At 42.9% G+C, this 18,996-nt stretch overlaps 1 protein-coding gene across 3 annotated transcripts; it reads left to right on the top strand.

Annotated features, from left to right (window-relative positions):
- The first annotated feature begins 5,623 nt into the window (after window positions 1–5,623).
- On the top strand, window positions 5,624–18,389 carry LOC147430313 (COP9 signalosome complex subunit 5-like). Of its 3 annotated transcripts, XM_086494790.1 has the most exons (7): window positions 5,624–5,888; window positions 5,973–6,104; window positions 16,950–17,231; window positions 17,306–17,453; window positions 17,567–17,658; window positions 17,750–17,827; window positions 17,908–18,389. In XM_086494790.1, the coding sequence occupies exons 1-7, from the start codon at window positions 5,712–5,714 to the stop codon at window positions 18,004–18,006; spliced, it is 1,008 nt and encodes a 335-aa protein (XP_086350916.1). In that variant the 5' UTR covers window positions 5,624–5,711; the 3' UTR covers window positions 18,007–18,389. The 3 variants fall into 3 exon arrangements, with proteins under 3 accessions (XP_086350916.1, XP_086350914.1, XP_086350915.1); XM_086494788.1 differs by having other exon boundaries at window positions 5,625–6,104; XM_086494789.1 differs by having other exon boundaries at window positions 5,626–6,104; window positions 17,567–17,652.
- Window positions 18,390–18,996: the final 607 nt, after the last annotated feature.

Raw genomic sequence — 18,996 nt, 5'->3', positions numbered from 1 at the left:
AAATAGCTCCAAGGCAATCACCACAGGCGTCGCATTGGACCTCAAATGGATTTGGGAGATCCGGTAGTGTGAGCACAGGTTGAGAGGTAAGCTTTTCGAAAGCATTGTTCTCCTTGGTGGACCATATACCTAACGTTTTCTTTGTTAGGTCATGTAATGGTCCTGTGATTTGTGATAACTTTTCTATGAAGCGTCTATAGTATGCACACATACCTATAAAGCTTCTTAGGTCATGTAGATTCCTTGGATTAGGCCATCCTTTTATTACCTCTAGCTTTGATGGATCCATTTGGATGCCATCTTGAGAGATAATGTGACGTAAATATCGAATCTCTTGTAAGAAAAGTTCACTTTTCTTTTGATTAATAAAAAGTTTATTCTCTCGTAAAACTTGAAATATTACATGGAGGTGTTGCTTGTGTTCGTCTAATGAATTAGAGTAGATGATTATATCATCAAAGAACACTCCAGTAAAGGTTCGACGAGGCCTAAATAGCTTCTTCATCAAGCGGCTAAATGTGGTTGGTGCATTGGTCAAGTCAAAAGGCATGACAATGTACTTGTAAAGACCAAACGTAGTGCGAAATGCGGTCTTTACAATGTCTTGATCAACTATCCTTATTTGATGGTAGCCACTTTTTAGGTCAATCCTAATGAAGTAGGTTGACCCTTGTAGCTTATCAAATAGGTCTTCTACCCGTGGAACGGGAAACCTATCTTGATAGTGATCCTATTTAGTGCTCTATAATTGACACACATACAATATGTGCCGTCTTTCTTTTGCACTAATGACCCTGGTGAACAAAATGGAGATGAGCTAGGCCTAACCATGCCTTTCTCAACTAACTCATGCACTTGCTGCATAATCTCCTCTTGTTGAGCTTGGGAAACTCTATAAGGAGCTTTATTAGGCGGTGAACTTCCTAGAAGAAGTTCAATTGCATGGTCTTCATTGCCTCACTTGGGAGCTAGTTCACAAGGGATATCGTCAATAAAAACATCTTGGAACCCCTTGAGGAAATTGGATAACTCTAATTCCTTTTGATTGTTTATATTTTCTTTTGCTAAAGCATTAGATTCATTTTGAGAATCACAAAAATCATGTACACAAAATAGAGCTCTTTATTGACTTATTGAAAGCTTGCTTATGTACAAGAGGTATGGCACTACCCAACTCCTTAGCATCTGTGTACATATCTTTTTCCTTAAACCTAAAGTAGATTTGCCTTTCTGGGAATTTAACATTGGCAGCCATGTGATCAAACCATGTGCCCCTAGGATTACATCCTCGTGCTTGAGAGGAGAGATAAAGAAATCATCCTTGTCCACATAGCTTTGGACATGAAGCCTCAATTTCCCAATTAAGGGAGTGACTAAGGCTTCTTGCCCCTTGAAAGCACCATTGGCAGGTAGGACATCTCCCATTTCATAGGCTTGGATGCCTAGCTTGGTGGCCAACTCTGTGGATATGAAATTGTGAGTAAAACCAGGGTCAAAGAGAATAAAAGCATCATGTTCTCTTACCTTTCCCCAAGCATGGCATAGAGGAGATCCTTTGTGATGAGCATCCTCTTCTTGAATCTCGACCAAGGTAGCTCTAGGAGGCTCATTACGTGTATTCTTGTGGGGGCAAGCACGATAGGCATGCCCTTGCTCCCCGCACTTGAAACAACGATTATCTTTTTGATAACACTCTAGCTCTTCAGAAGAGAGTTTATTTTTGCCTTTATAAACTCCCTTCTCCTTAGCTTTGTTGTTGTTGGCATTGCCTTTGGGAGACTTTTGAACATTGTCCTTCCCCTTAGGCTCGCTATGGTCCTTGTTTTCCGTGGGCTTAAAATTTCTCTTAGCCCCTTGTTGGAAGTTGATTCGTGAAGCCACCATGGTATGGTGTATGACCGCAGATATGGTGTGTGGCCTTTGGGAGTTAACATACTCCGCCATATCCTTAGTTAAACCCACACAAAATTGTTGTTTTTGCTCTCCAAAATCCATCTTTTGAAGACAGTGGCTTTGAGATGTAAATCCCAAAACTTGTTTACATATTTATGAATAGATTCGTAGGGCTCTAGAGAGCTTCAAGATTCGCCATTCGGTGAGTACTTTGTCTATGGCATCGGTAGTCAAAAACTACTTCATGATGGAAGCTCTTAAAGCTTTCCATGTTCGTGGAGCTTCACCGTTTGCTCGTAGGCTAGACCACCATTGCCTAGTGGACTTTTGAAAGTGCATGGCTACATGATGTGGCTTAAAGGACTCCATGAAGCCCTCATCTCCAAACCCCGCATCGAATTGTTGGATAAAGGCCAAGACTTTGTCCGTAGCACCAAAAGTGCCATCGTAGGTAAGGAAAGAGACGTTCTTTCCTCCCTCTTTGAACTTTTTGAGCTTGGATGACCTCTTCCATGCGGCATAGGATTTCCTATGGCCTCTTCTTTTAGGTGGTTCAAGAGCTGCACCATCACTTTCTTCAAAAGAGAAAGAGGATGGGGTGACCTCTTTCTCGCCTTTTTCTTCTCTTGTTTTCTCTTATCCCTCTTTGAATTATGGTGTAGAGAAGTATGGAATGGTCTTCCCCGTTTAGGGGGTGTTGGAGAGCATTTTGCCCACCGTCTTCGTGGAGCCATCTCCTCCGAGGTGGCAGGAGACTCACTCCTTTCTCATTCTTTCGATGGGGGCTCTACCGTTGAAACTTGGGTTCTCCTTTGGGAAGGAGATGCGTCATCGAGTAGTCGATTTTTGAGCCCTTCATACGGATCCTCTTCTTCTTTCCTTACCTAGGAAGTCTCACTAGGAGCCTTCCTAGGTACTCTCTCTTCTTGGTGGGGAGTTTGGAGAATACCATGGGTACGTAATTGCTGTAGCACTTCACCTTGGGGGATGGGTTGCCCAGGGCTTGTTGAAGCCTAGAAACAAGATAGTTTACAAGCATAGGGGCATCATTAGTTTCTCTTTCATTAGCAAAATCAAAGCTATCAACATTCATTTTAATCTCTTTTCCTTTGTCAACCATACTAGCAAATTTTAGGTGTAAACTTTTACTTGTACTTTGGTACTTCAAGCCCTAGTTGCTACTTTACCTTCAAAGATAAGCACTAAGGCATCTATACCCGTGGCTCAAATATTATTAATTGCATGGAATAGAAGAGAGGGTTCAATAGAGCCACGATAGCACCGGTTCCTGTCAAGCTTCTAATAGCTCAATGATGGTTAAGCCATAGGCAAGCCCCGTAAGACTTCATTATTAAGACCATAGCTCTCGACGGTATCCCCGTTAACTGCATAAAGCGGGCGTGCTTCAAGGATGAAAAATCCGTATTCTACTTACTCTTTTGCAATTAATAACACAAACCATTTGTAGCAAGATTGAGGACCTCTCTTCTTGAGCAAGAAAAGAGAAACCAATAGCTTTGATACCAATGTAACATTTAGTGCACTAGTAACTTGTGTGTAGCGGAATTGATAACACAGTGAGAATTTCATTAAGGACAAGTTCCTAATGAGCATAGAAAGAGTACTTAATTTGAGAAAGCAACCTAGCAATTTACACCTAGCTAATTTGGCATTGACAATACTTGAAAAGAGAGAGAAATAGAACAATTGACAACAGTTGAGGACCGGATTTACATGGAGCCGGTCCCCCCTCCATAAAGGCTTTGTATTATAGCTTCTCCCATCAAAGAAGACTTTTGTACAATACAATTCTTGTGTTCCTTGAAAAAACTCATTGGTGCAATGAAGATGGAAGCCTTCATGCACCAAATTATGCTTGAAAAACACACCTAGTGTCCCTAGCCTCAGTCCCTAGCCTCAGTCCCAAGACCTCACACACCTTCAAAAATGGTGAGAGCTAGCAGGGAATGAGATAGATTGAGAGGAAGAAGAGGTATCTTACGAGAAAGAAGTATTCTCCTCACATAATCACTCTAATAGCATAGCTTAGCTTAGTAATTAGCATGGTAGAGGAGATGAGCATGTCATTGAAGCTTGGCTCTTGGTTGGATTTGCATTCCATAGCCAAGACTTGTTGGTGTAGGCCTCTACTTCTCAATGCTTGGAGAAGGAGATGGAGTTCTTCTTGCACACATGAGTTGTGTGTGTGTGTAACAATGAGTTAGAGTAAAATGCAGCGTTCTCTCTCATCTTGGTCGACCTCTCTTGCTATTTGCTCATGCTGGCATCCCATTGGCTCCTGTAAAGCTTAGCCAATCACAAATTAGAAGCATAATTGATAGCCTTTTGACAAGTGTCCCCCTTCTCCTTTGTGGGAGCTTTAGGTAATTAAATAATTCAATTAATCTCTCATTGGACCTCTTAGTCTAAACTCTCTCTCTTGCAAAAGTATTGTTCATGCCAAGTAAATTAAGTATTATGGTTATGTTGCTACTGCTAATTAAGTTCACTCTCTATGTTCTCAAAGTAGTCTCACAAAAATGCTCACTCTAATTCTCCTAATTCCGCTATTCTCAAAGTTCATAGGCCATTTCAATTACACTTGCACTACATCAACCAGGTACTTTACCATTTGTCATAGACAATGGTACATTTTGTGTATGCATAATGGGATGTGAAACAAAGGCCAACTCACTAGAATGGCAATTGGAGAACAAGAACAAGCTATGAAGAGTTTATTCCATTTGATCAAGGTCCTCATAAAAATGATGCAATAAGAAAACCAGATGGTCCTGAATTATATTGAAGCAATGTCGGACTCCACTATCCTCATGTATGCACTTGCAATGAAAGAGGATGAACTACGCATATCCAGCTTTATACCCAGTCTACAATGAAGTGCAAATTAGATGAGATATATCCAGATTGTGGACCAGATAAGGGAGTAGTTTGAACAAAGCAAGGCTCTTTGGGTAGCTTGGAAGTCTGTGCTCAAAGATAATAAACAGAAAAGTATTGTTACAGAGCTCAAGGATGACCTCATCAGAGGAATGATGTGTCAATGGAAATCTTAGATTAGCCTTCTAAGAAAATACACAAATGAGTTTCTACAAATGTTAGTCGAAGCTTCAAAGATTCTTGAAAAGGAACTTGCCAACAAAACCAGCTTTGAACCATAATTTCGAGAAATGACCAAGGTTTTGTTTGAAGCCACGATTAAGGCTAATCACCCGAATCTAGCTGGATGGATATAAATGGTGTCCATCTATCATAAGCTGGCTAGGCAAAGGTTAAACAAAGGCAAGAAGACTCTATATCATACCCTGGCACAAAAACCTGGCATGCATGAACATCTTATGAGGTGGAAATACTCACTGGCCATAGCTATGCAACCACCAACGCAACAAGTACATGTGCCTGAAAAGAAGAGCTACATATAAGATGAAAGAAGCAAAAGAGACCCTCTCTCTCTCTCTCTCTCTCTCTCTCTCTCTCTCTCTCTCTCGTGCGTGCGCAAATTAGGGCAGGGGTCTTGACATGGATTTGGCGGGTTGGGGGGATTTGATTATGATTTGAATTTAATTTCGTGTGGGCTAGTATGTGGTATGTATAGATGTGTATGTAGGCACACATATTTTTGATGTCGTTTATGTCTGTGTGTATATATGTGTATACGTAGGCAGGCATATATATATCTATAGCATGTGTCTGTAGACGTATATTCATTCATTCCATTTATTATCTACTAACATCCAAAACGAAAAATAGCCCCTTTGGGAGAGAGAGAGAGGCCGCCTTCGGCCGTACTAGCACACAACATGGCTGCTGCTTCCACATCTGCGGCAGTAGCGCGCCAGACTTGGGAGATCGAGAACAACGTAGTGTCTCTGGAAGGAGGCGCAGAGTCAGACTCCGTGTATATATATGACGAGGCAGGGCAAGCAATGATTCAACAGCAGAAGCCATGGTTGCGAGAACCCCACTACTTCAAGAGTGTGAGAATCTCAGCCCTTGCCCTCCTCAAGATGGTTGTGCATGCACGGTCGGGTGGTACAATCGAGGTGATGGGTATCATGCAGGGCAAGATTGAAGGTGACACTATCATCGTCATGGATGCCTTTGTTCTGCCTGTTGAAGGTACCGAAACTCGCGTTAATGCTCAGGCTGATGCTTACGAATATATGGTGGAATATGCTCAAACTAACAAGACGGTAGGCTCATGGTTTTTCTATACAGCCATGCCATTTTCCCAATGTAATTCTTTAGTGTTTTAACTTATGAGTGCTATGCTAAGCTTGGTTTGGTTTGAGTGTCCCTGATGTTCATTGGCTGTGAAAACGTAGCACACTTTTATTGTGTTTTGTAACGAATGAACACTCCTCCTAGACAAACTGTCTTAAGCATGAAGATATTCAACGACTATCTCATCATTCCCCTTGCAAATAGCCTAAAATGGTTCGGGCCATGAGATATAGGGGACTGCTACAACCAAATGCAACCTACGTCACTTGGAGGCTCCAAGTACAACTAAACGCTTGCCAGACCATCGTTTATGTCGTTCAAAGGTTTCCAACTTATAACTAAACGCTCCCCAGACCACCGGTCTACATCGTTCAAGGGTTCTACAACTAACATGAACACTCCTCCCAAGAAAGCCTGAGCCGAAGACATTCAAACATTAACAAGCATCAAATTTCTCTTCAATACTCCTGTAGAGAAAGCCCAAGCCATGAGTAAATCACAAATCATTGAAACCAACATCAAAACCAGAATCAAGTAAATTCAAATCGACACCAAACAAGTTCAAAATAGATTAATTCCATTTCAAACAAATTCCAAACAGTATATTTCTCAAGCAAAATTTTAAGCAAACGGTTCTCTTTGTTGCAAAGGTGTCCAACTCCATGTTCCCAAATGCTTTTAGATGCATGTTCTCCACACCTATTACTTGTTATTTGCACACAAATAACAAGAGCTTCCCAAAACATTAAATTACACATGTTGAATTTTTATGTAGAAACCCTAGTTTGCTATTGATAACCCTAATTTTTCAAAGTGGTCGAAATTAAAATTAGTCCATGTTAGTGCATAGGGCTCGTTGAGAAGATCAACTTTGTTTTTTGTTGCATATCCAAATTCTCAACCGCAAAAGAGATTTTCAGAGTTCTCTGCAAAACAAAAAAACATAAACAGCATGTTATTTTTGGCTTTTAGGTTAAATATGAACTCTTGTTTCTTTTTCTCCTCTTTCTCTTGTTGTTTCTTCTTCATCCCACTCCATAGCTTCCATCTGTAGGTTGATGTTAGACCTGTTTCTCTTTTGAAAAAGGATTTTTTTTTTGTGGGTAGAATCTGGAAGCACCATCTTGCTCTATCTGCTCTTGACTCTTGAAGCTCTGATACCACTGTAGTGGGAGGGCACCATGTGCACAAAGAACAAATTGGAACAGACTTTAGCACTTCAAAACAACTGAACTGAGAGAGAGAGAGAGAGAGAGAGAGAGAGAGAGAGAGAGAGTCCATGCAAGAAATACGGAGTGCATGCAAGAAATACGGAGTGGTGGATTCCACTCCTAGAAGGCACTAACACCAAACTTTGGCGTCCCTTTCGGTATTTCTTTATATTGCTTCCACAAAGTACAAGCTCTAAGAACTCTGCTCTGTCTCTCTACGCGGTAGAATGAGAGAGAGAGTCCACAGGGCATATTTGAAGGCCTTTGGCCTATCCAAAAGCTTCTCTCATGAAAAGTGTTAGTTCTAAAAGTCTCTAGTCCAAAAGCAAGCACTGTTCTTTATTTTGGGGTTTAGGTCCCTTGGCCAACGATCTGCAAGGTGGTTGAGTTAGGATTTTTAATCCTAACCTCTTTTGTCTTTTAGGCCCCTCGGCCATTTTCAGTAAGTTGGTCTTTTCTTCTTCTGCTAGGGTTTAGGTCCCTCGGCAGAGATCTGCAAGTTGGCTAGGGCTAGGCTCAGGGAGTCCTAATCCCTTGGTCTTCAATGGATGATACTTCAACAGTTTGTGACATCTGCCATCAAGAGTGAACCTCATCAAAGGGATGATTCTTCAAATACTTCACGTAGTTCGGGTCCCTGGAGTACTTGATCATTCGTTTTGCACATGTGTCAATCTGAAGTTGATGCTCTCTCTCTCTCTCTCTCTCTCTCTCTCTCTCTCTCTCTCTCTCTCTCTCTCTCTCTCTCTCTCTCTCTCTCTCTCGATCCCCCATGGAAAACTTGCCGTTGTCTTCTCCCAATTCCTCGGAAAGAGGCTTGCTTCTGTTAGAATCTCTGTTCTGTCTTTCCGTTTCTCCATAGGAGTGCTCTTCATCGGTGGATTGATGTCTTCTTTGCGGATTGATATCGCTCCTTTGGATATTTCTTTCGTTATTGATGGTCACAAGGTACAACTGCTGCGGGCTTTTCTCTCTGGCAAGGCCAATCGACGTGAGGTGGAAAAAAGCAACCTTGGTGTGAGGGCAAAGCCGCCAAGGAATGTGCCCATGGGAAAGAGAAGAGCTCGGGTAAGAGAAGATTCTTCTCTAACACAGATTGCAAGTGAAAGAAGAACCTCAAGAACCTCAAGACTCAAGATCCTCAAGAACCAAGAATCACAAGAACCCAAGTTCCTCGTGAACTTAAGAACCCAAGACTTCAGTGTATGGTCATTACTTGAAGCGGAATAGATACTTCGCAGGGAGGTGATGAGCATGGAAGTGGCGACGAAGAATTTTCCCCACCAGGAGGTTTTTCTGACCCTTCCCCTTTCCCATCTACGCCAAGGATTGCACCAAATCCTATGGAGGCTTTGGTCAAGACGATGATGGACATGATGTTACACATTTGCTAGAGAAGAAGGCCCATTCTCATATTTAAAGGTACTCAAGGGGGACCCAAAAGCTCGGCGTCCCACCTATGCTTTTCCATGCCCAAAAGCATAACCTTGGAAAGCTCCTTAGATTCCACACAAAACTGTCAGTTTGTTGGCCATACGGCCCTGCCACATCATGTCACGTGCACATGGCACTATGTGCCAAGTGGACATGCTTCATTGACTTCCAAAGACAATTCTGTACATATCTCTAGATAGGAGTGTCTACAATCCTAGGACGTGTCACAAACTGTTGATAGAGGGAGAAGCAATCAAAGAAGAAGTCTCACCAACTTACAGATCCTCGTTAAGTGGGACCCCATCCGATGGGGCCCAAGTGCCTAAAGCAGGATCACACACACACACAATCGCGTGAAGGCAGATGACGTGGTAGACAACAATATGGACGCCGGATTTTATGTTGGTATGCTGATGTGGGAGCCGGCGAATCACATTGACAATGATGACATGGCACTGTAGGATTTTCGCGTTCTAAGCTGATTGCTACTGATGTGGCAGATCAGATGCTTTTAAAACTTGATGCTTTTTATATAGTGCTTTTGGATAGGCCAAGGGCCTTCAAATACGTGGCTATAACTCACTATCTGACACTCTTTCAAGCGAAAGGTGACGGCGTCGTTGTACCGAGTTTAGAAATATAAAGAAATACCGAAGGAGGTGTAACAAACTTGGACATTCCAAGTCAAGATTCTACCGCGACATAGCAGAGGTTCACTTCAAAACAGTTCACAATTCACACTTGATTCGACACGGCCAGGCGGAGTTCCGTGCCTAGAGATATTGGCCTCAAAGACTGGCGCCCCTTTCTGTATTTCTTTTTGTATTAATCTGTGCTCAAAGTACAAGAGAGTGGGAGGGGTCTCACTCTCAGACTCTGCGTCCATATGCTCTGAGAAGTGAGGGCCGTGCCCACTAATTTATAGGTTACAAGGGATGCCCAAAAGCACAGCCCCAAAATCAAAAGCTCTTAAGCTTTTCAAAATAAAGCAATTGTTCCCAAAAAGCCTTGCTAAATCTGCCCATCTAAAATCAGCCAGCGTAAAAGCAGATTTCCGTACAACATCAGCGAAAAAAGCAGAATATACGCTCTACCACGTCAGCAAGTTAGCGTGAAAAGTGGCGCAATTTCCAAGACTGCCATACAGCTGCGACATGTCATTGCTGCCAGTCGGGGGGTGTGTTTGGGTCTGCTACCCCACCTTGTATGTGTGTCCAGGGCCATGCCACGTCACCCATTTTGTGACATACCCCCCTCTTGAAAGTATTGTAATCACCCTCGATTACGCCTGCAAAAAAGACAAAGGCCATAAAATGTCTTAGCAGACATTGACTGTTAGTACCGACGCACTGGGAACAACGCATCTAGCACATGTACCAATCAACAGTCACATCACAGGACATCACATGACAAATCACATTAAAAAATCATTCCAATCTCAGACGATGATTAATCGGCAACGTATTTAGCAATTACATTGGAATCCTCTGCAAAAATTATGGCTTACCAGAGTTTGGAGCCTATATGGATCACACCAATCTTTAGACGCACTTCATAGGGTCCACCATTGGTGTGTGTGGTAGAGGAGCCGCGGGTATTCTGCTTTCAATTTGTCACGAGTTGAAAACATGGCAGGAGGTCCCAGATCTGCATTTCCAAAATGACACAAAGGTCTTGTACTCTTTTCACGTTTATCAAGCTTGGAAAGAAGTGTGTTGTTGCTGCGTTTTTCGTGCACAGGACGGGTGTTGGTGTCACAAACTGGTGACGTGGCAAGCCCCCGGACACGCAGAGAAATGCGCCGACATGCTGACATGGCGGTAGCCCAGCGGAAAACCCCTCGGAAATTATGCTGATAGGCTGACACATGGCAAGCCGTACGGATTTCCATCTTTTGTGCTGGTCATGCTAACGTGGCACTGTACGGACGTCCGCAAATTACACTGGCTGACTTTTGGCAGCTTTTGGGCATAATGCTTTTGAGTTTGAGATTTTGGGGCTCTGCTTTTGGGCAACCCTTGTAACAATAAATAGGTCTTTTGGGCCTCATTACTCAGAGCATCTGGACGCAGAGTCTGAGTGTGAGTTCCCATGGACTCGCTTGTACTTTGCACACATATTAATATAAAAAGAAATACCGAAAGAGGTGTCAGTCTTTGGGGCCAATACCTCTTGGCACGGAACTACGCCGAGTCGTGTCGTTTTTTTGTGAGCTGTTTTAAAGTGAATCTCTGTTGTGTTGCGGTAGATTCTTGACTTGGGGTGTCCAAGTTTGTTACAGTGGTATCAGAGCGCGGCCGATTTCTCTTCTACCGGGAAATTCGATCCTTTTCTCACGTCACCTATGGATTCCAACAAGAATCAGTGGACTTCTTCTGGATCTGCTAATGCAGGAGGAGATCATGAAGAAGATTTTGATGATTTAACAAAGGAAGAGTACGGGCCACCTCGGCCTACTCAGTACGAACTTCAAGAGATGGAACATTGACAGCAGGTTGACGAGTGCACAAAGCAGATGATTAAATTTGCGAAAATTTAATCCATCGTAGAAGAACACACCCAATGGCAGAAAGCCACAAAACCACCCATCAAACCGGCAATCAAGAAACCTCCTTCTCCGAGGATGTTTACAGAGCAAGAATTACAAGAGGTGGTTCAGACGTAGATCAGTCTGCTTCTGGACCCGAACAATCAATCCAAAAAGAAAGTGAAAAAGCACAAGAAAGGGACCGACTACCCTGGTTATTTGGGTTGTTGATCTTCGAGCAGAAGAAGCGTGTACGATTTGAAGGACTACCCAATTCGTCTTCTTCTTCTTCTTCTTCTTCTTCTTCTTCTTCTTCTGACAGTTCTTCTAGCTCTTCTGACTTGAGCGAGGAGGACAAAAAAGGCAAAAAGCGAAGCAAAAAGCAAAGCTTCGGAAAGGGCAAGAAAAAGGCAAAGAAATCGAGATTTCGCCCAGTTTCTAACAGTTCTACAGAGGAGTCATTCTCTAACAATTCGGACTCCGACGACCATATGTTTTATGCAAAGAAGAAGCATTTTTACAAAGCCAACCAATATGACTTCCTCGAAGACAAAAGCAAGAAAGTAAAAGAATTCAAAGAAGGTGGACAATCGATTAAATTTGAATCCTTTTTTGGATTCCGAGATGCTCCGAGGGCTTTGGCCTTCATTCAGCAGTTTGACATAGCCTTCTCTGGAGGGCACTACTCAGAGCACTCCAAGATTAGTAGGAGGGCTACATCTTTCTTCAAAGGAAATGCTCGAACATGGCGGTCCACTCTTCTTCCGAGGAAGGAAGCTCCAGTCAAGTCGTTTAAATTCAAATGGCTCTTTATTTCTTCTTGGCTGACTCGGGAGTACGAACGAGATATACGAACCGCTTGGAATCATCTTCGGATGACCAAGGGAGATTTTTTGGACGCTTATTGCAAGAGATTCTGGGACTCTTTTCTACCAACCTCTTCATTTAAGGTCTCTTTTAAGGAACAGATTGAGCGGTTTTGTTGCGGACTCCCTACAGAGATCCGAGACTACTGCTTGGAACAAAAGTCAAATTCTATTCTAGAATTGACGGGTCATGCGAAACGGGGTTTCGCGATACATTTGGGAAATTTAACTTACCCCACTGATGAGATCTTGACTCAGAGAACCCAACAGACCTCTAACAATGAAAGTAGAAAGAGAAAGAGTTCCCAAGAAAAGAAAGATAAGGATACACGACCCCGGCTCACTCTTTGAGAGAGGGCCAATTACATCAAAGAAGGGAAGTGTTTTGGGTACCAAGAACATGGGCACGTCTCCGTAAAGTGCCCCAAAAAGGCACAGCAAGAATAAAGTGAAGACAGGCCAGAGAGTTCGAGAGCAGCAGAGGAACGTGGCAGAAAAGGCAAGATGAAAGCAAGATTGGTACCAGATTGCATGGGTACTGACCCAAGCCTGATTGATGAAAGTACAGAACTTTGCCGAGCTTGGGGCAAACTGAAAGATCAAGAAGCCCTGATTTTCTTCGATGGTGGAGCAAAGGCCAATTTCATTTCACCCGAATTGGCGGCACGGCTCGAGATCACACCCGATAGGATGGGACCACCAGCAGAGGCAGTTCTAGTGACACCCGGACGGGACATAGCCATTACACCTGTCATTGCCAAGCTTCGATTGCATTGTCAGGGGTATTTGGGACACAAGGACTTTTACATAATACCCTTGGAAGGTTGTGACGTCCTCCTAGGAGTCCCTTGATGTAAAACTAAAGGGTGAGTCTATCCCTATTGTATCAGCTTCGGCCATTTCCAAATTAATGAAATCCAGTCTCTTTGTTTACTCAATCTACTTGAAAGAGTTAAATGATAAACACGGAACGAACATGTTTGAACTTTATAAAGAACGCTAAGATTTTCTCCACACTCATGCCGATTGTTTCTCTGAGGTCCTGCCATGCGAGTTACCCCCATCTCGATTTGAGGATCATACCATTGATCTGATACATGGAAGCACACCACCGAACCGGCCACCTTATTGAACCGGCCACCTTACTGTGTTAGCCGAGCTCATAATGAAGAGATTATGAACCAAGTGAAAGACCTTCTGGAAAAGGGTCTTATCCAACCGAGTACTTCACCCTACTGCTCTCCGGTGTTGTTGGTTTTAAAGAAAGACGGATCTTGGAGAATGTTCATTGATTTACAGAGCTCTCAATAAAATCACCATCAAGGACAAATTTTCGATTCCATGGATGGATGATATTCTTGACCGACTACAGGATCCCTCTTGTTTCAGCAGGATTGATTTGAAAAGCGGATATCATCATATCCGAATCGCACCGGGAGATGTCTACAAGACAGCCTTTCGAACGAGCTTTGGTTTGTATGAATTTTTTGTGATGCCTTTTGGCCTTACCAATGCTCCAGCGACTTTCAACCGAATGATGGATAGGATTTTCAGAGAGTCTAGATCATTTGTCAGCACTTTCTTTGATGACATTATAGTCTTCTCCAAGGATGAAGCAGAACATAGACAAAGAAGGCCATGTGATTGCCTATGAAAGCCGATTGTTTACAAGGCCAGAATTGACAGAACAAATCTATGAGAAAGAGATTTTGGCGGTTATCCATGCTCTTACTTAGTGGCGACATTACCTACTCGGAGCCGATTTCACGGTCTTTGCTGATCATCAGAGTTTACGCTACTTCTTGTCACAGAAGCAGCTTATGGAAAAGCAGACGCGATAGGCTAACATCTTGTCACAGTTTCACTTCCAGATTGTCCATGTACAGGGACAGAAGAACTTGGTGGCAGATGCTTTGTCTTGGAAGCAGTTAGTCTTGGCTATTTCCGCGATTCATCATAGAAGCTTTGAGGACATGGTTGACTAGTACGCCACAGATCCAGATTTTTCAGATATATTCGCTTGAATACAGAATGGGGAGGTAGTAGCGGGATATTCCATACGGGATGGCTACTTGATGAAGAAAACGATATTGTGCGTTACACAAACGTTGAGGGAAAAGGTTATGACTGAATGCGATTGTCCACCTTTTACGGGTCACGGCGGCATCGACACCACCTTGAAAGGTGTGGAGCGTTACTTCTTTTGGCCCAGACTCCAGAAAGATGTGGACGACTTTGTACGTAGTTGCTTGGTATGCCAAAAGGTCAAGTTTGATAGGCATAAAACACAGGGATTGTTACAGCCTTTACCCATTCCCACCCACCCCTGAGAAAGTATTGCTATGGATTTCATTTTTGATCTCCCAAAGACACAGAGTGGGCATGATGGCATTTGGACTGTCATCGACAGATTTAGCAAGCAAGCTCACTTCATTCCAGTGAAGAAAACAATCAAGTCGGATCATTTAGTGAGACTGTTCATTGACAGATGTTTAGATTACATGGCATGCCTGAGACAATAGAGATCCCCGATTCAGGAGTTTGTTTTGGAAGGCTATTTGGGAGAACATTGGCGCACGGTTACAGTTCTCGTCATCATTCCACCCACAGACAGACGGGCAATCTGAGATTGCAAATTCAGTCAGTTGTATTGGATTTATTGAAGTTTTACATTTCTGATCAGAAGACTCAATGGGAATTTTTTTTAACCTTGGTGGAATTTGCCTACAATAACACGATCCACTCTTCAACGGGGAAGGCGCCATTTGAGATCATTGAAGGTGCTCCGAAGGTTCCACCCTTCCTTAGCACAAAAGATAAGATTTTTGAAGCCGACCAATACACGAGGGATTTGGATACTGCATTTGCCAAGGTCCGGGAGGCTTTAGCGAAATCTTAGGAACGACACAAGAAGGCAGTAGATTGACACCGTCGTGATTTGAAATTAAAGGAAGACGATTGCGTTTTGAGAAGGCACACTTAAGAAAGAAAAAGGGAAGGAGCGGCTTTTTCCAAAGCTTAGCATGAGGTACTATGGCCCTTTCCAGATAAAAGAAAAGATAAATGATGTCTCCTTTAGACTGAAGCTGCCCAATACTTGGAAGATTCACAATGCATTTCATGTGAGTCTATTGAAGCCTTTTAAAGGCGATGTGTCCGATGATAGGGAGCCAGATGAGCAACCAGAAGTGGAGGAAAGCGAGGAGATACTCGTTCCAGAACAGATATTGGCACACAAGGACAGAATGATTAAAGGTAAAGTGATTAGGCGGTTCTTGGTTAAGTTCAAGAACTATCTTGCATTGGATGCGAAGTGGATGGAGGAGGACCTAGCAGATACTCTTTAGATTTTGGAACTGTACCTTGAAGCATTCGGTTTAGCATAGTCTACTCCGATAGAACCCCGATTTCAGCATGGGTGAATCTAGTGCACAAGAGTGGATCGTGTTTGCACAAGAGGGGAGTCACTCCGCTCCTTTGTCAACGGATTACCCTGATTTTGAATAGAGTCACTAATGTCCCCCTTTGGGTTTCAGGGATACTGATGGGCTGACAATATTCTTCTGTATTACTTTATGAACTGGAATTCCCAAAAATGAAAATGATTGATTTGTACTTGACTGTTTGAGTGCAGGAACTGAAAGACAAAATGATTGCAGCATTTCGGTCTCATAAATCTCTATAGACATGATTGCAATAAGGATTAGTTAATCGGACATCCGTAAGGTCCGGAATGGATCTAGATGCGATTACTAAATACGTTGCCGACTAATTATGGTCTAAAATTTGGAATGAATTTGTATGTGATTTGTCATGTGATGTCCTGTGATGTCAAGTGACGTCCGGTGATGTGACTGTCGATTTGTACAAGTGCTAGATGTGTTGTGTCTAGTGCGTCGGTACTAACAGTCAATGTCTACTAAGATAGTTTATGGCCTTTGTCTGTTTTGCAGGCGTGATCGAGGGCGATTACAATTCTTTCAAGAGGGGGGTATGTCACAAATTGGTGACGTGGCAGAGAAATGCGCCAACCGGCTGACGTGGGAGTAGCCCGGCAGAAAACCCCCGGAACTCGCGCTGACAGATTGACACGTGGCAGGCCGTACAGATTTCCGTCTTTTGCGTTGGTCATGCTGACATGACAGTGTACGGACGTCCGTAAATTACACTGGCTGACTTTTGGCAGCTTTTGGGCATAATGCTTTTGAGTTGACTGCTTTTGGGCAACCCTTTTAACAACAAATAGGTCTTTTGGGCCTCATTACTCAGAGCAACTGGATGCAGAGTTTGAGTGTGAGTTCCCAGGGACTCGCTTGTACTTTGCACATAGATTAATGTAAAAAGAAATACCGAAACGGGCACGAGTCTTTGGGGCAAATACCTCTTGGCACGGAACTACGCCCATGTCGTTTTTTGTGAACTGTTTTAAAGTGAATCTCTGCTGTGTCGCGGTAGAATCTTGACTTGGGGTGTCCAAGTTTGTTACAGTTGGGGTTCCTTTTTCAACCCCGGCGAGGCCCCCCTTGCATCTGGGTTTTTAGGAGAGGCGGTCATACGGCTGTGTTTTCAGCCTTTGGGAAGCCGCTTGCAGATTCGTTTTCAGCCCATGAAGAGGAGGCAGATCTCTGTCTTTCCAACCCTATTTAGGGGAGACTTCTTTGGCCGTGTTTTTAAGCTCGTGTAACTAGCATTTTGAGGTTGTTGAAGAACAATTTTAATAATGGGAAGTGCTTACTATTGTATTGCTATATGATTCTTTTGTTCCATTTTTTCCAGGTAGGGCGGCTTGAGAACGTAGTGGGTTGGTATCATTCTCACCCTGGTTATGGCTGCTGGCTTTCTGGCATTGATGTAAATACACAACTGCAAAATCAGAAATACCAGGAACCTTTCTTGGCAGTTGTCATTGATCCTACACGAACAGTGTCTGCTGGGAAAGTTGAAATTGGAGCATTTCGCACTTATCCAGAGGGTTATAAACCTCCAGATGAACAACCTTCTGAGTATCAGACCATCCCTCTCAACAAGATTGAAGATTTTGGTGTCCATTGCAAGCAGGTCACTAAGCTCCTGGTGGTGGTGGGTTGCTTCTTTTGAATTGCCAAATTTGACTTTATTCTTTTATATTGCAGTATTATCCTCTAGACATAACATACTTCAAGTCATCCTTAGATTCACATCTTCTGGATCTTCTTTGGAATAAGTACTGGGTGAACACACTTTCATCCTCTCCGCTTTTAGGGAATCGGGATTATGTTGCTGGGCAAGTTGCAGATTTAGGTCAGCATAAATTTTCCATATCAAAAGGAATAGCAGACTAAGATTTAGGTTAATTCCTTCTGCAAGTCCTGGAAATTGCAGTTGGTTAGCTAATCACTTGTGCTATTTTGTAGCGGAGAAGTTGGAACACGTTGAAAATCAGTTGGCACATTCGGGCTGCGTTGGAACATTTTTTGTTCCTCCGCACAAGAAGAAAGAGGTAAAAGTATGTCACTTTGTTTAGTTCGGTATGCAAATAGGTGAATGTACCACTGGTTCTATCCCTTTACTGGATTCATTCCCTTTCTGTTTTGCAGGAGGAGTCCCAGCTATCTAAGATTACCAAGGACAGTAGCAAAATCACAGTAGAGCAAGTTCATGGGCTTATGTCCCAGGTATATTGGTGATTTTAATCAAGGATTTTTCTGTCAAGGTTTTGTTACCCTTCTAAAACTCATGCATGTTACCATTCCAGGTTATCAAAGACGCCCTGTTTAATTCTATTTCTCCTTCAACAGCTTCCACATTAACTATGCTTGATGGACTTGGACCAGAGCCTATGGTGGAGGCATAGTCTTTTGAACTTTTGCCACAGCAGTGACATGGGCCCAGTTTTGTCTTTTCGTGGAGGAAACCATGGGGCCATCGCCAATGCGGAGCAAACTTGAGTTTTGGAGTTATTGAATACATAATTGCTGCCCTTGCAAATCTGTGTGAATCACCTCCTTCTTGCTTGTACATGGTATACCGCGGGTGGTGCAAACTGACCAAGCATGTAGCCAACTCCTCTCTTATGATACCGATAGCGTCTCTCATTATAGGTGCTGCATGCAAAGCTTTCACTTCCTTGAGTCAGGAACTGATAACATGTTTGAAGGTATTCCAGTGGAGCGGTCTTTTAAGATGGTCGAGCTCAGGTCTTGGTTTCTATATTCAATGTGAAGGTTCATTTGGCTAGGGCCATGTTTTTGTCAGAAATAAATGCACTGAGAAATGCATTTTCTTTCTTTGAATGCGTATGTTTGCTAAGTTAGGTACCTACATAGGCAGCCTTTCATTGATGGGTTCCGGGTGGTATGTGAAGTGAATATTTTCACAGATTTAGCTTTATGTTTGATGTGATGGTGGCAGATAAGAGGGCTTGGTTTTGCACTTTTTCTTGGTAATTGTTGAAGTAGAACAACCCCCCCACGCAATGGACTCCTTTGACGTCTACTTCCTTCTTTCTACATCCTAACAAAGTACTCATATTTCTAATACAAAAAAAAACTTGATACTGATGCATTTTTTGTGCGACTCTTGTATGGTTTTTTTGGATCTATCACATCTCTTATGGGTAGAACCACATTTGTATCCTACACTCTCTAGTGCTGTAAGTTTCTTTTGGTTGAAGAGGTCCTACATCTTTAAAACATTCATTCCCTCTACTGTCATGTGTAAATAGAGTGAAGGGCGGGACCTTGCCCTTATCCACATTGGATAGAATGGGATGCTTCCCTTGCCATAGTCATTTGTTCAAGGCTTGCTTCTTTGTGTGAAGGACCATGTCTTCCATGCCATAGTT

This window comes from Adiantum capillus-veneris, chromosome 22 (assembly GCF_014529385.1).
Source record: "Adiantum capillus-veneris isolate H3 chromosome 22, ASM1452938v2, whole genome shotgun sequence".
Taxonomy (NCBI): domain Eukaryota; kingdom Viridiplantae; phylum Streptophyta; class Polypodiopsida; order Polypodiales; family Pteridaceae; genus Adiantum; species Adiantum capillus-veneris.
This window is presented reverse-complemented; position numbering and strand designations above follow the sequence as displayed.